This window comes from Sitophilus oryzae, unplaced genomic scaffold, assembly GCF_002938485.1.
Source record: "Sitophilus oryzae breed Bouriz unplaced genomic scaffold, Soryzae_2.0 scaffold_1576_pilon_pilon, whole genome shotgun sequence".
In the NCBI taxonomy this organism is placed as follows: Eukaryota; Metazoa; Arthropoda; class Insecta; order Coleoptera; family Curculionidae; genus Sitophilus; species Sitophilus oryzae.
Window position 1 is genome coordinate 17,754,409 of NW_022146254.1, and position 12,984 is coordinate 17,767,392.

The following is a 12,984-nucleotide window of genomic DNA, read 5'->3' on the forward strand; positions in this document are numbered from 1 at the left end:
ATTCTAAAGTGTTTTTTGTAACGTAACAAATAATTATTAAAATGATGAAATCTGACGTCGGTATATGAGACATACAATGTATAAGTCATATGTATGTGTGATACTTCGTATCATAGTTGTGCCTATAGTACACACCTTGTAAAAATGTGACGTATACACATAATATAAATATCTATATAGACACTTTGTAATAGTGTACTGTTGTGTCTACATTCTAGCATGAAATGAAGGTGGGCGCATGCGCGGATAGCCTCAGCGTAGATACACCGACCAAGTGTATCTTATGTGGCCTCTCTCCTTTCTCATTTCTAGGAGTGGTATATGTTAGCAGCCATTATTGTTTTATCATTCGGAAGCTCTATATAAATGTTCTGTTTGTGTGTAGTTTAAAAGAGATTTTAAGGTAAGTACAAGTTTTTAATTACCTTGTTACACCTTCCTAAGAGTATTATTAATATTATAGCAGCGACTCTTCCCTTACTCGATACCCAATTTACCAAATTTTGACTCCAATGAATGAAAACTCCAAATATTCTCGTATAATGATGAAGAGGTTAGCTGAGTTAGTTCTGCAATATAATTTTTTTTTAATTTGGAAATAATAAAAATCTAAATGGACCGCAGAAAGAAAGATTTAAACACTTCAAAGAACTTCTTACACTAATATTCGGTAAGTTATTGATGGATCAATATACAGATATGTTTAATATTCAATAATCAGTTTCATATAAAATTTAAGGGTGAGATTGTTAATCTGGAAATAAAATACAACAAAGTCCAACAGAGTGCTCGATGAATGAATATGCTAATAAACCAACTGCTTGGAGGGAAAAGAGGAGAAAAAAATAACTAAACGAGGTCCACCAAATCGTGACGATATACCAGTGTTTACCATTTTAGTGTGTTGTTATACTAGGTACTTATATTTTTAATACATTTTGATACCAATTCTGTTCTTTTATGGTGTTTTCTTACTTCTGGTTTCTGCAGTGTAAATAATTATTATTATTGTGTTATTTGCGCTATTGCGTTCCATGATATAAAGAAATATAGGAATTTTATTTTTTAACCACTTAATGCATTTTATGGAAGAAAAATGGTACATTCAATACAAAACAAAAATGGAACAATTTTAAGGCTACTTCTCTTGAACTTACGATCGAGATACTTTTGGAAAATACAAAGTTTTGCCTTCCTAATTTTCGTTCTAAAAAGATATAATTGGTATTATTGAATAAATATTTCTTAAAAAGAACGAAAAATTATACATCAAAACTTGTATTATTTCCTAAATTCGTTCATAAGAAGTAGTTTTATCTAGCACAAGATGTATATACGAAGCAAAATACATACGTATACACGCGGTAGTCACAACTGCAATGTGTAAACATAGTTTAAACGTAATACACACGCACTGTGTATCCTACGGCACACTGTGTATCCCTTACTTTGTGTATACGTAAATGCTATACTGTGGCTACATTGTGTGAGGCGGACGTTTAACCTTTGTGCATACGTGTTGAACTACAATGTGTAAACGTAGCATATTTACATCGGGGGAATTGTGTCACCTTGTGTCTACATCTAATAATGTAAACACATCGTAAATGTGATTTGATGTGCTGTATGGGTTAATACTTCATTGTCAGAATATAAACGAAAATAAAATAAAAAAGTCTTTGCCCTGACCCGGATTCGAACTCTGAATCCTCGGTTCGTAGTCGGAAACTCTACGCACTGCGCTATGGAGACATGTTCGATTTATATTCACTACTAGAATTTATAGACTAAATTAAATAAAATATATAGGATCTTCTTCCGATGCGCAGTAGTGAGCGCAACGGGTATCGGCAGCCAGACGGGCCGCATGCTGTTCCAGAGAGCTTAGTAAAGATATATCAAAGAGTCAGACATCTTAAAAGACTTTCTCGAAAACGTTGCTAACTCTTAGACTGCAACATCAATCATTGTTTTTTTTTTGATACATTATTTTTTCGATTTATTAATTCCTAAAAAAATGACTCCTGTGCGCCAGGATGAAAATAAGCTATGATTATGTTAAATCTTTTTTCCATGTTCAACACTATTTTTGTAATGAAAAATTTTTCATTACCATCATCATACATCATTACATATAGTAATATTTGACATGAAAAAAAGGTTGATTTCACAAATAAGAAGATCAAAATTTGCTAATTTTTAATAGGAAAAAGAAAAGCCAAAAAATTTATATAATTTACTAACATTTCTCTATCGACAATTTGTTTTAGCATCAGTACCAATCACTACCCCTAAATCTTCTTACACAGTATTACCAACCATTTCATTCATTGCTGATCGCTCCGTGGCCAGACATTAATATAGATATTCGCATATTAAACAACAGATATCCAATAACCCTCACTTACCTTCGACAAAGTGGTCGGATGGGGATACAAATTCACCAGACAGCTCTCGCGCTTCAGGCGATAGTCCCAGCGTGTCTCCAAGTGGGGGATCTCCATGGTGTCGCAAATCGACTGCACGTGGCTGGCGGTGTGGGGCGATTGGGGACCGAAAATGGCGGCCACGCCCGTCCTCAAAAGATGACAAACTGCAAAAGAAAAAGACTGTCGTAAAGGTCGGTTTTGTGTCGGCTGTCAGACGGTGACGGATTTATTGGGTTAGTGTGTGTTTTTTTCGGGTACAAGGGATATTAAAGAATTTTATACTGTCATCTGGGGAAATACAATATAAGAATTAAACTTTTTAAGAAATATTTATATATTATTCTTTATTTAAAATATTCATAATGTTATTGTCATTTCTTTTTATATTTAATTTTCTAGTATTGTTATACAAATTTACATTTTTGATATCAAATTTATTTAACTGTACTTAAGTGACCAACGCAATCTAAATAACCAAGTCAAAATCTGGATTTACACCATTTTTTACACTTTTACGATACAAGAACGGTTGGTCCGATTTTAATAATCTCGTATTTGTTTGATTCGACTTTGTTTGAAGTAAAATAATATCTATTAACATATAAGAAGAATTGACGGAAAATAATTGTACAGAAAATTATGTTTTAAATAAATTTGGTTTGGAACTCTGCCATCTTCCACAATTGACAGCTCGTGTCGCTTACGCTTATAGCTTATTTGTAATAACTGATGTCCACTGTAAATCAGTGACATACTGAACATTATACTAAACATCTAAAAATATGATATTCAAATCTAGAAATATATTGTAATAGAGGATTGCTGATATGTACGGAAACGGTCGATTATTAGGTAAAATATACGAGGTAACGCAAAAGGTTAAATATAAAAGTTATAGAGCTTTTAAATGTCTATTAGCGAATAATAAAGTTCAGTATACAGGGTCGGTCATAAAGTCGTGGCAGATCAAAGTTTAATTTTTTCAAATGGAACCCCCGTACATTATTGCATATTTCACTTCATTTTTCAATTCTAAACAAAAATCAAAATAGACCCAACGTATTTCAAACCAACCGTTATTGACTTTTCGATTTAATTAATTTTGATGTGTTGTTGTAGGCATAAAAGTAAAGCACTTTTACTCCTAAGCATAAAAGTACGAAAATATGTTATTAAACTGACATAAAGTATCAAATTCAACGAGCGTAACCATAGTCTTTCGTTATATAATTACATACAAGGTATATTAAGAGTATTTCGAACGTTTCAAATTATTTGTAGCGTTTGAAAAAAATAGCATGTTCTATTCGAAGTAAGAATTACTTTTTGTGCCTCGACTGTATCACGGACTCTAACGCTCCTCCGTCAAACGTGGAGCCACAGCCTCGTTACAAAAAGTGTCATTTTTATACCTGATAAAACAATATACTATTTTAATTCTACAAAAATTACATTAATAGAAAAAGTCTCTAAAAAATCAAACAGTCTAAAAAATAAACGCAATAAAATTTCCTTTATACAAACGATAGATATCTCCATTTTTCTGTATCTTTAGATGACTCAAAAATATAAATAAAAAGTTTTTGGCAAGATATATATTTATACCAGCAAATATTAATAACCCCAGCAAGCGTTATATTATGCCATATGTATAAATATTGTTTAAGCTCGAAGAGCCCCATCTTTTCATGATGTTTCGACGACGTTACGTGCACTACGAAACCCCATCATCAATGAATCAAATGAAAATATCGTCCGATTTAAATAAAATTTGATATGTCGATAGATTGGACCAAGGCCAACTTAACCGTGTACGGCATGTGTCACTGTGACAGTTAGTTTTGACGTAAGAAACGTCAAAAGTTGATGTCGTCCGATTGCCACTAAATTTAGTGGGTAGGCTAAGTGAGCGACGGTACACCCAGTTCCACCCTGCAAATTTGGATACGACGTTTTGTTTACATCTTTATCAGGGTGGGACTAAGGATTTGATATTGAAGAAAAATGTAGGTCAAGTTTGGCATAATTGGGGACGGGATGACGCCCTCGATGTTTCGAACCGATGCCTCTAAATGGACGAAATCATCAGGATTTTTCTTAATTATGGGTCGATTGGAACTTAACTCGGCTCGTGGATAGAGGTACAAGAATGGAGTCATCAGACGGACAGATGGACAGACGGACAGACGGACAGAAAGACAGACGGAAGTAAGAAGAGCTTTCACTTCAAATATGCACACATAGTGCACATACAATTTTTTAATTTTTTTTTTAAGTATTCAAAACTTTTAAACTAGGTACAGGCTCTGGCTACCAATCTCAAGGTAGTGGGTTCGAATCCCACACCCGGCATTGCACCAGCCGACTATTTTTATTAAAAATTGAAATAGTTTGGGTACCTAGGTCGATTCAGTCTTAAATGAATACTTGGGATTCATAATCCTGAGGTAATAATAGGCGGTTGAAGCGTAGTGCTAGCCACATTACCTTCCTTGTATACCGAACGGTTCTGGTATGGCAAGCTGTACCTTGCTACTTCCAAGGCGTTAAACGCTATACAGAGAAGACCAGGCTACTAGTAACATAGCAAGTTGCCGGACGAATTTACGTTTACCCGTTTTGCGTTCGTACTCGAGATTCACTGCCGGCTAGTCGGCTGGTCAGGCAGTACGTAGTTGCAGTTGTGCTTGGACGGGTCGGTCATGACAGACTAGGAATACGACTAGAGGAGTGCCGAGTATTTATTATTTTCATTTTAAGTGTTTACCTTCACTTAAGGTAACATTTAAAATAAAAATACTTAAATATTTATTATTTGAGTGTGTTTACAAGCCAAAACTAAAAATATATAAATTTTCTAAACCCCCAAAAAACTAAAATATTATTCTAAATAAAAAAAAAGTTATAACAAGTGTTCAAAAAGACCATCTTCTTGTGCTAGACAGAAGCCTAGGCGGTCGTAAAATCCCCGTCTGACATTGGCTAACATATTAGGGCTAATAGTTTGGAAAGCCTCTCGTATTTTTACTTGAAGCTCATCCAGATTATTAGCCCTATTATGACCATACACTTTGGATTTTACATAACCCCACAAAAATAAGTCATTGAACTTACTAGATGTGTTGACTAGGCCCAAAAACAAAGGCATGGTCTAATGTAAAAATTACGAAAAAATGTTAGTGCCTTCTTTAAAACCGAATATTTCCAACAAAAATAAAGCTAATGAGATGAACCAAAAAACAAACCATCGAGAAACTTAAGGTAACATTTAAAATGAAAATACTTAAATATTTATTATTTGAGTGTGTTTACAAGCCAAAACTAAAAATAAATAAATTTTCTAAACCCAAAAAAACTAAAATATTACTCTAAATAAAAAAAAAGTTATAACAAGTGTTCAAAAACACCATCTTCTTGTGCTAGACAGAAGCCTAGGCGGTCGAAAAATCCCCGTCTGACATTGGCTAACATATTAGGGCTAATAGTTTGGAAAGCCTCTCGTATTTTTACTTGAAGCTCATCCAGATTATTAGCCTTATTATGACCATACACTTTGGATTTTACATAATCCCACAAAAATAAGTCATTGAGAGAAAGATCTGGTGATCTAACGGGCCACAAAATAGTTCCATATCCACTAATTAAACGGTTGGGAAAAGTATTGTTCAAATATTCGTGAACAATACGGGCATTGTGGGCAGGACAACCACCTCAGCAATTTGATTACTTGAAAACGTGGGATTTTGATTCGCGGTAGCACAAATCAACACTTGCTTTAACTCCTGTTCTTCATTAATCAACACATCAGGCTTTTTGTGTTTTTGTGGGAACACGCACCCATGTGTTTCAAAATTATTAATAACTCTTGATACAGTAGGTAAAGATGGAATTGGCTTGTCTACAAAAGTTTGTGGAAAAATTGTTTGTATATCCCGATAAGACCTATTTTGGAAATACCATTTTACAATTTGAATTTTCTCACAAACTTCGTAAACATCCATTATTTTACTTAAAAAATAAATTTTACACGAGAACTGTCGCGAGAATCTATGTATTCGTTTTGGCTATTAAAACACGAATAAATACAAATTCTGAAACATTCTTATCACATATCTACCTATTTTTATTTTATGGCATTTTTTCGCCTGCTTTTTATCCGGCGGACGGGTATACGCTAATTCGTCCGGTTCTGCCTATGTTACTACTACGGTGGTCCGGTCTGTATACGGGAGCTATTATTATTATTAGCAATTAAGTGCAACTTTGTCTCCTTTTAACCGATCTCATATCTCTTCTAGTTTTCGAGATCCTAGTTATGAGGCCCGAATTTGGGACACTCTGTATATTGACTACTAAAAATATTCGACATGAATTCTTTGATATCTAACAATTATTAATTTAAATTATAGCACACCCAACGAACCACCACTGTCTTTAAGTTCGGCCACAAGACATCTTTCATCTCGGTTGCGGTTCGTCTTCATGCTCCGTCGAGTTTACAGTCAATAACCCTTAAGGTGATGGAGCGAAAGTAAACTAATTACTTATGCATCGAGTAATGAGGAACACACTTACGCCGCGACGTTTCTGGTGGGGGTAAGTGGATGTAGCTGGGGTATATCCCGGATGGAGACGTCTCGCGTATTAAGGGATTAATATTAAAAGAGGGCGACAAAGCTGTATAAGAAAAGCTTTATGCTACCTTAATAAAGTGTACGTAAAATTTAAAGGTAATGAGTTTAATTAACAGAGAGTATTCATTTGATTTTTAGTAAGTTTTTAATATAAAAATTTGTGTGCGCATCTTTGAAGTGAGGACTCCATTCGGGTATAATAAGTATATTATACTCGAATATTTCGAATCGATGCCTTTAAATGGACGAAATCATCAGGGGTTTTCTTAATTATATAAGGGCGTCGGCCTGTAGCCCGTCCCATATTATGCCGAAATCGACCCACATTTTTCTTCAATACCAAATGCCTTAGTCCCACCCTAAAGAAGATGTAAACGAAACGTCGGCGTCGTATACAACTTTACACGGTGGGACCGTGTGCACCGTCGCTTACATAGCCTACCCATCAAATTTGGTCGCTGTAAAACATCAACTTTTGACGTTTCTTACGTCAAAACTTTTTGATGGTAGACGTAAGTAACTTGACGTAAGTAAAAACGTGTCGTACAGGGTCAAGTAAGCTTTGGTTCAATTTATCGACATAAAAAAATCATTTAAATCTGACGATTTTTTGATTTGATTCATTGATAATGTATATCAAAATTCTTAAAAAGATGGTACTTTTTCATTCCGAGTTTCAGCCTCCTAGCTTACATAGTTCCCGAGTCACAACGCTACAAAGACCCATTAAATTGAACGATTTTTTCGCCATTGATAATGGGATTTCCATGATCGTCAAATAGAAGATTAGGTATTTTATTTTATTTTTGGATTCTTGGGCCCAAAAAAAACATTTATTAAAAGGGTTAAATATGTTTAAATTCTTTGGTTATTGAGATATTTAAAAATATTTAAATTTGCATGCTATAATAGAATATATTATTAACACCCTGTACGTTACTTTTCAGAATTAATTCTTGTGCTGAGTTTGAAGCTTCGTTCAGAACCTCTCAATTAGTGGAATAAATTAGTAGTTTCAATTATACTTTATACTTTTTAGTTTCCGATCACAATGTCTAAAAAAGACAATTAAAATTAATAAAGTATCCTAGCAACAGCTTGCGGTAGTCTGTTGTATCCATAGAGAAAGCATAATATTTAGCTTATAAAACAATAAACTTTTTATTTCTAACCAAAATTTTTCTTGACGGGTGATAATCAAAGGCCAAAATGACATTCCTCGCAAATTTTGAAGTATAGTTAGTGGAATAGTCAAAAGTTTGTTAACTTCTTCCACTAATTGAAAATTACTACCACTACTTATGACGTTCTGAATGCTTACATTAAAATTAGGTAAACAAACTTCTACAGCTAATTGAAACTACTAATTCATTCCACTGATTTCGAGGTTCTAAATGAAGCCTAAAGGAAAAGAAATAAACTTTATTGAAAATTGGTATTGCTTCCATACAGGGGTATCAAAAATTGCTGATCTGTTTTAAGGATATATTTTATATATAAATTTCGTTATTTCAAATGCAATAACCTGTAACCAAACCAAACAAACCAAACCAAACCAAACCAATAACCTGTAGTTTTTAAAACAAACCGAAGCAGATTCGAATGCCCTTTTAAACTATATTAAGGTTTCCTCTACCTTCTAGCTCAGATTTTAAATAAAAAGCGATTTTTAAATAAGATTGCAATCCAGATGGCTGGTGTCGCCATGGCAATTTTCTAGTGACAGTTAGTAACTATTTTCAAAGGCGACATTAGTTTATGGACGTTATTATTTATAATTTATAACAGTTTATTTAGATTTACCTACAATAGTTTAATAAGAAAGTATTCATTATTTTATGAAGAAAAACAAAGCATTATCTGCTGGTGCAACGAATGGATATGTTACTAGTGATTTTATTTTGTGAGGAAAATTATTTCTTGGCCTCAAGAGCTTATGCTCAAAGATATCCAAATAGAAATTTTCCTGATAAGCGTTCCTTTGAAAAATTACTTGACCTATTTCTCAGATCTGGTAGTGTGGTTTATAAAAAACCAGGCAAAAACCTGTCGTTGGAATGAATTTGCCGTAATTGGCTCTTTTATAGAAAATCCATACATCTACAAATCATCGTAAAATAAATAAAAAAAACTACTTCTCCGTTCTTCTTGATAGAATAATAAATACATATTTAATAAATATTATTTATTAAACTATTGTAGGGGTAAATTAAATAAAAGTAAACTGGTATCAATTTAAATAAGTCCATAAACTAATTTCGATTTTGAAAATAGCTACTAACTGTCACTAGACACTAGCCTCCTTGGTTCCCATTTTATTGGATAATTGCTCTTTATTCAAAATCTGAGCTAGATAGGTATAGGAAACCCTAATATCGTTTAAAAGAGCATTTCAATCTGCTTAGATTTATTTTAAAAAATACAGGGTGATGTATGAAATCATCATCATATGAAATGATGAAGTTTTTATGCAAAATAAATATTTAAAATAGATCAACAATTTTTGATGCCCTTGTATAAATTTAAGGAAGCAATACCATTTTTCAATAACGTTTATTTCTTTACCTTTAAATTCAGGGTGTTAATAATCTATTCTATTTTAACATGCAAATTTAAATATGTTTAAATATCTCAATAAACAAAGATTTTAAACATATTTAACCCTTATAATAAATGCCTTTTTTTGGGCCAAAGAATCCAAAAATTAAGTACCGGGTGTTCCATAAGAAAAAATATAACTTTAGTACGTATATTAGTTCTGGAACATCCTGTATATTTCAAAATAATTTTAAATTGTGCACATTGCCTCCTCACACATACCCATAAAATATTATGTTTCTACATCTTTCCGTTTTCGTATAATCAACCGAGGCGAATGAGGTGCGCCACCCTGATTTTTTTTTAAATTTAATGTACTTTTGTTTATAAGAATGTTTTGTAAGAAAGTATGAATAAACTAGTTAATAAAAGCAATTGAATAACTAAATTAATCAAAACACCTTCAATTGTAAAAATAAGTTAGTCTTAAACCTCTCTTAAGTCTCACTTTAAAGACCTCTTTATCAAGAATATAACGAGAAGGTAAATAAAATATGATAAAGGTAATTGTCCTATAAGTAATGATATTATAAATAACTCTGGACGTACTACTCGTCGTTTGTGTGATTTATTCACTACTAAAAGCTAGAGTTCATAGAAGGTAGCGTGATTTATATTTCAAGCTTCGAGAGCGCTACAAATCGACTTTTAACAGCACGGTTTTAGAATAAGTTCTGGTCGAAACCTTACGTCTGATAGAATATGACATTTATAGAAATATTTCTAGCTATTCTGCTCAGAAACAGTAGATAATTACTACTGTTTTATTTTACAATATATATTGTATTTTTAATCGCCTATCTTTTAAAGTGGTCTAAAATCATATTAAAAAATTGCAAAATTAATATTTTAGAAACTGGCAGCAAATTTGTGGAAATACATATCTATATTCATATATTATATATAAACTAGCGTCTACCAGCGACTTCGTTCGCGTCGAATTAATCATTTGTAATGGTGATGATAAAGCAAAGCAAGAATTTCCATTAACATACAAACTGGATAAAATTTTCTCACATTTATGTCAGCATGAGAAAAAACAATATGGCGATATTATTATATAACTTGGTAATATTTGAGGGGTAGTTTCATCTCGTTGGAATTTGACTTTCGAAAATTCCGTTTGCCAAAAATAAGCTTTTTACGTCAAGCAGTTTAAGCAGAATCGTGGTTAAGAAATTACCAGACTTTTTGGAACACCCTGTATGATTTTTTAAAAAATTTCAAAATATGTAAAAAACAAATAAATTATGTTTGTCCAAGCGTTTTCCCGAAAGACTAACCGTTTTTTAAATAACAAATATTGTAATATTTGAGGGGCGTTTTCACCCTCTTGGAATTTGAGATTCGAGAAACCCCTCCTTATCAAACCTCTACACCCCACAGTCAATCCGTTTGCCAAAAATCAGCTTTAAACGTCAAGCAGTGTAAGCAGAATCGTGATTATTCAATGGTCATATTTTATGAAACACCTTGTATAAATTTTAAAAAATCTTAAAATGTGTAAAACAACAAAATAAAAAATTAATTTAATATTTAAGAGTTTTTCCGAAAAACTCACCGGTTTTTAAATAAAAAATATTTTAATATTTGAGGGATAGTTTCACCCCCTTAGAATTCGAGTTTCAAAAAATCCCTTCTTATCGAACCTCTACACCCTAAAGTGAATCTGTTTTCCAAAAATCAGCTTTTTACGTCAAGAGCTTTAAGCAGGATCGTGATTAATCAATGACCAGATTTTTCGAAACACCCTGTATACATTTATAAAAAATCTTAATATATGTAAAAAAACAAAATAAAATATACGTGTTTAAGCGTTTTATAATTTTATAATAAAAATATTGTAATATTTGAGGGGTGGTTTCACCCTCTTGGAACTGGAATTTCGAAAAATCCCTTCTTATCGAACCTCTACACCCCAGAGTCAACCTGTATGCTAAAATTGAGCTTCTTACGTTGAGTGGTTTGAACAAGATCGTGATTAATCAGTATGTCAGTCACTTAAGAAGATTGGGAAACAAATTTCTTCCGGTATAGGTATATAATAAAATTATATAAGAACTCTTGCCATTTAACTGCTTATATAGAAATTTATATCCACACTGTGTTTGTGATAATGTGGATCAACCTGCTCTCATAAGGATTTCGGAGCCCTACACCATCATCAGGTGAGCTTAGCTCGATTCCACAAAATGACAAACACAGCGCAGAATACCATTACCATCTTTTTACTATCGATAGTTGCGCCTCGGTGGTACGAAAGTACTACCATTGCACGCAAGCCTCTATATCCCGTCCGGGACTTAATATCTTACCGCTATTTTCCGACGAGTCGGTATTAGGTACTCGGCGCTGTGTTTGTCATTTTTTGGAATCGACCCAAGCTCACCTGATGATGGAGTAGGGCTCCGAAACTGGTAGTGAGAGCAAGTTGATCCACATTATGACAAACACAGTGTGGATATAAATTTCTACATCAGAAGTTAAATGGTAAGAATTCTTATATAGTTTTATAATATATAAATTTATATATTATTTTGCTCGCTTCGTTTTGGTTAGGTTGCGCATAGCAAGCAGATGCGCAGTAATCAAATATAGAAAAACAAATAAAAGAACAAGAGTGAAACCAAAGCAATTAAACACGCTTTCAGCTTTGATTAAAGCGTGTTTTGTTTGCTAAAGCTATTTTAAACTAAACTTTACCATACCTTTAGGTTCCACCTACCGCCAAATCATTACTGCTTTGTGTCCGTCCATTTTGATGGACTCATTTCGAAATGAAAACATAACCTTTATTTTTGCATTTCTATTAGGTCATAAACAAGTTTAGTGTTTATTGCTAGCTTATTTCGCATCCAACAAATGGTTTGCCCAAACAAGTTATCCGATAATCTAAACAGTCCTTAACGGCGGTCTTTTTTGTCAATTGTCTTTATCCCCGACGGTAATTTAGCTGCTTAAATATATAAAATTCTTTGTAGAAGACTACCGAATATAGGTATATTTTTTTAGAATATAAAATGGAATTTTGGTTTTAATTGAAAGGTTCAAGAGAAAATATGATAAGCGCCATTTTTCTAATTTTTCAGGCGAGCACTGGACGGCTGATGGTTATCAGGTTCCTTCCTTGTATTCTATATTTTTACTAAGCATATATCATAGGACTTAACAACTTATTTCCCTGCAGAGTTTATACATTTTCTAGCGCCCAATTAGACCTACTGTAATATTGTAAAATCCTACAATTAAAAAATTGGCGCTTATCAAGTTTTTCCCCTGGGCCCTTCAATTATAATATATTAATTGTACTCAATTCAATGTCA

The 12,984-nt window shown here is 33.0% G+C and overlaps 1 protein-coding gene across 1 annotated transcript in view; it reads right to left on the reverse strand.

The window, feature by feature from the left end:
• LOC115879316 (glutamate receptor ionotropic, kainate 2) overlaps positions 1-12,984 on the reverse strand; it is a 344,372-nt gene that overhangs the window by 201,641 nt on the left and 129,747 nt on the right. Inside the window, exon 4 of the mRNA XM_030896084.1 lies at positions 2,409-2,593. Coding sequence (XP_030751944.1) covers positions 2,409-2,593 — 185 coding nt within the window. The remainder of the gene's footprint in view (positions 1-2,408; positions 2,594-12,984) is intronic.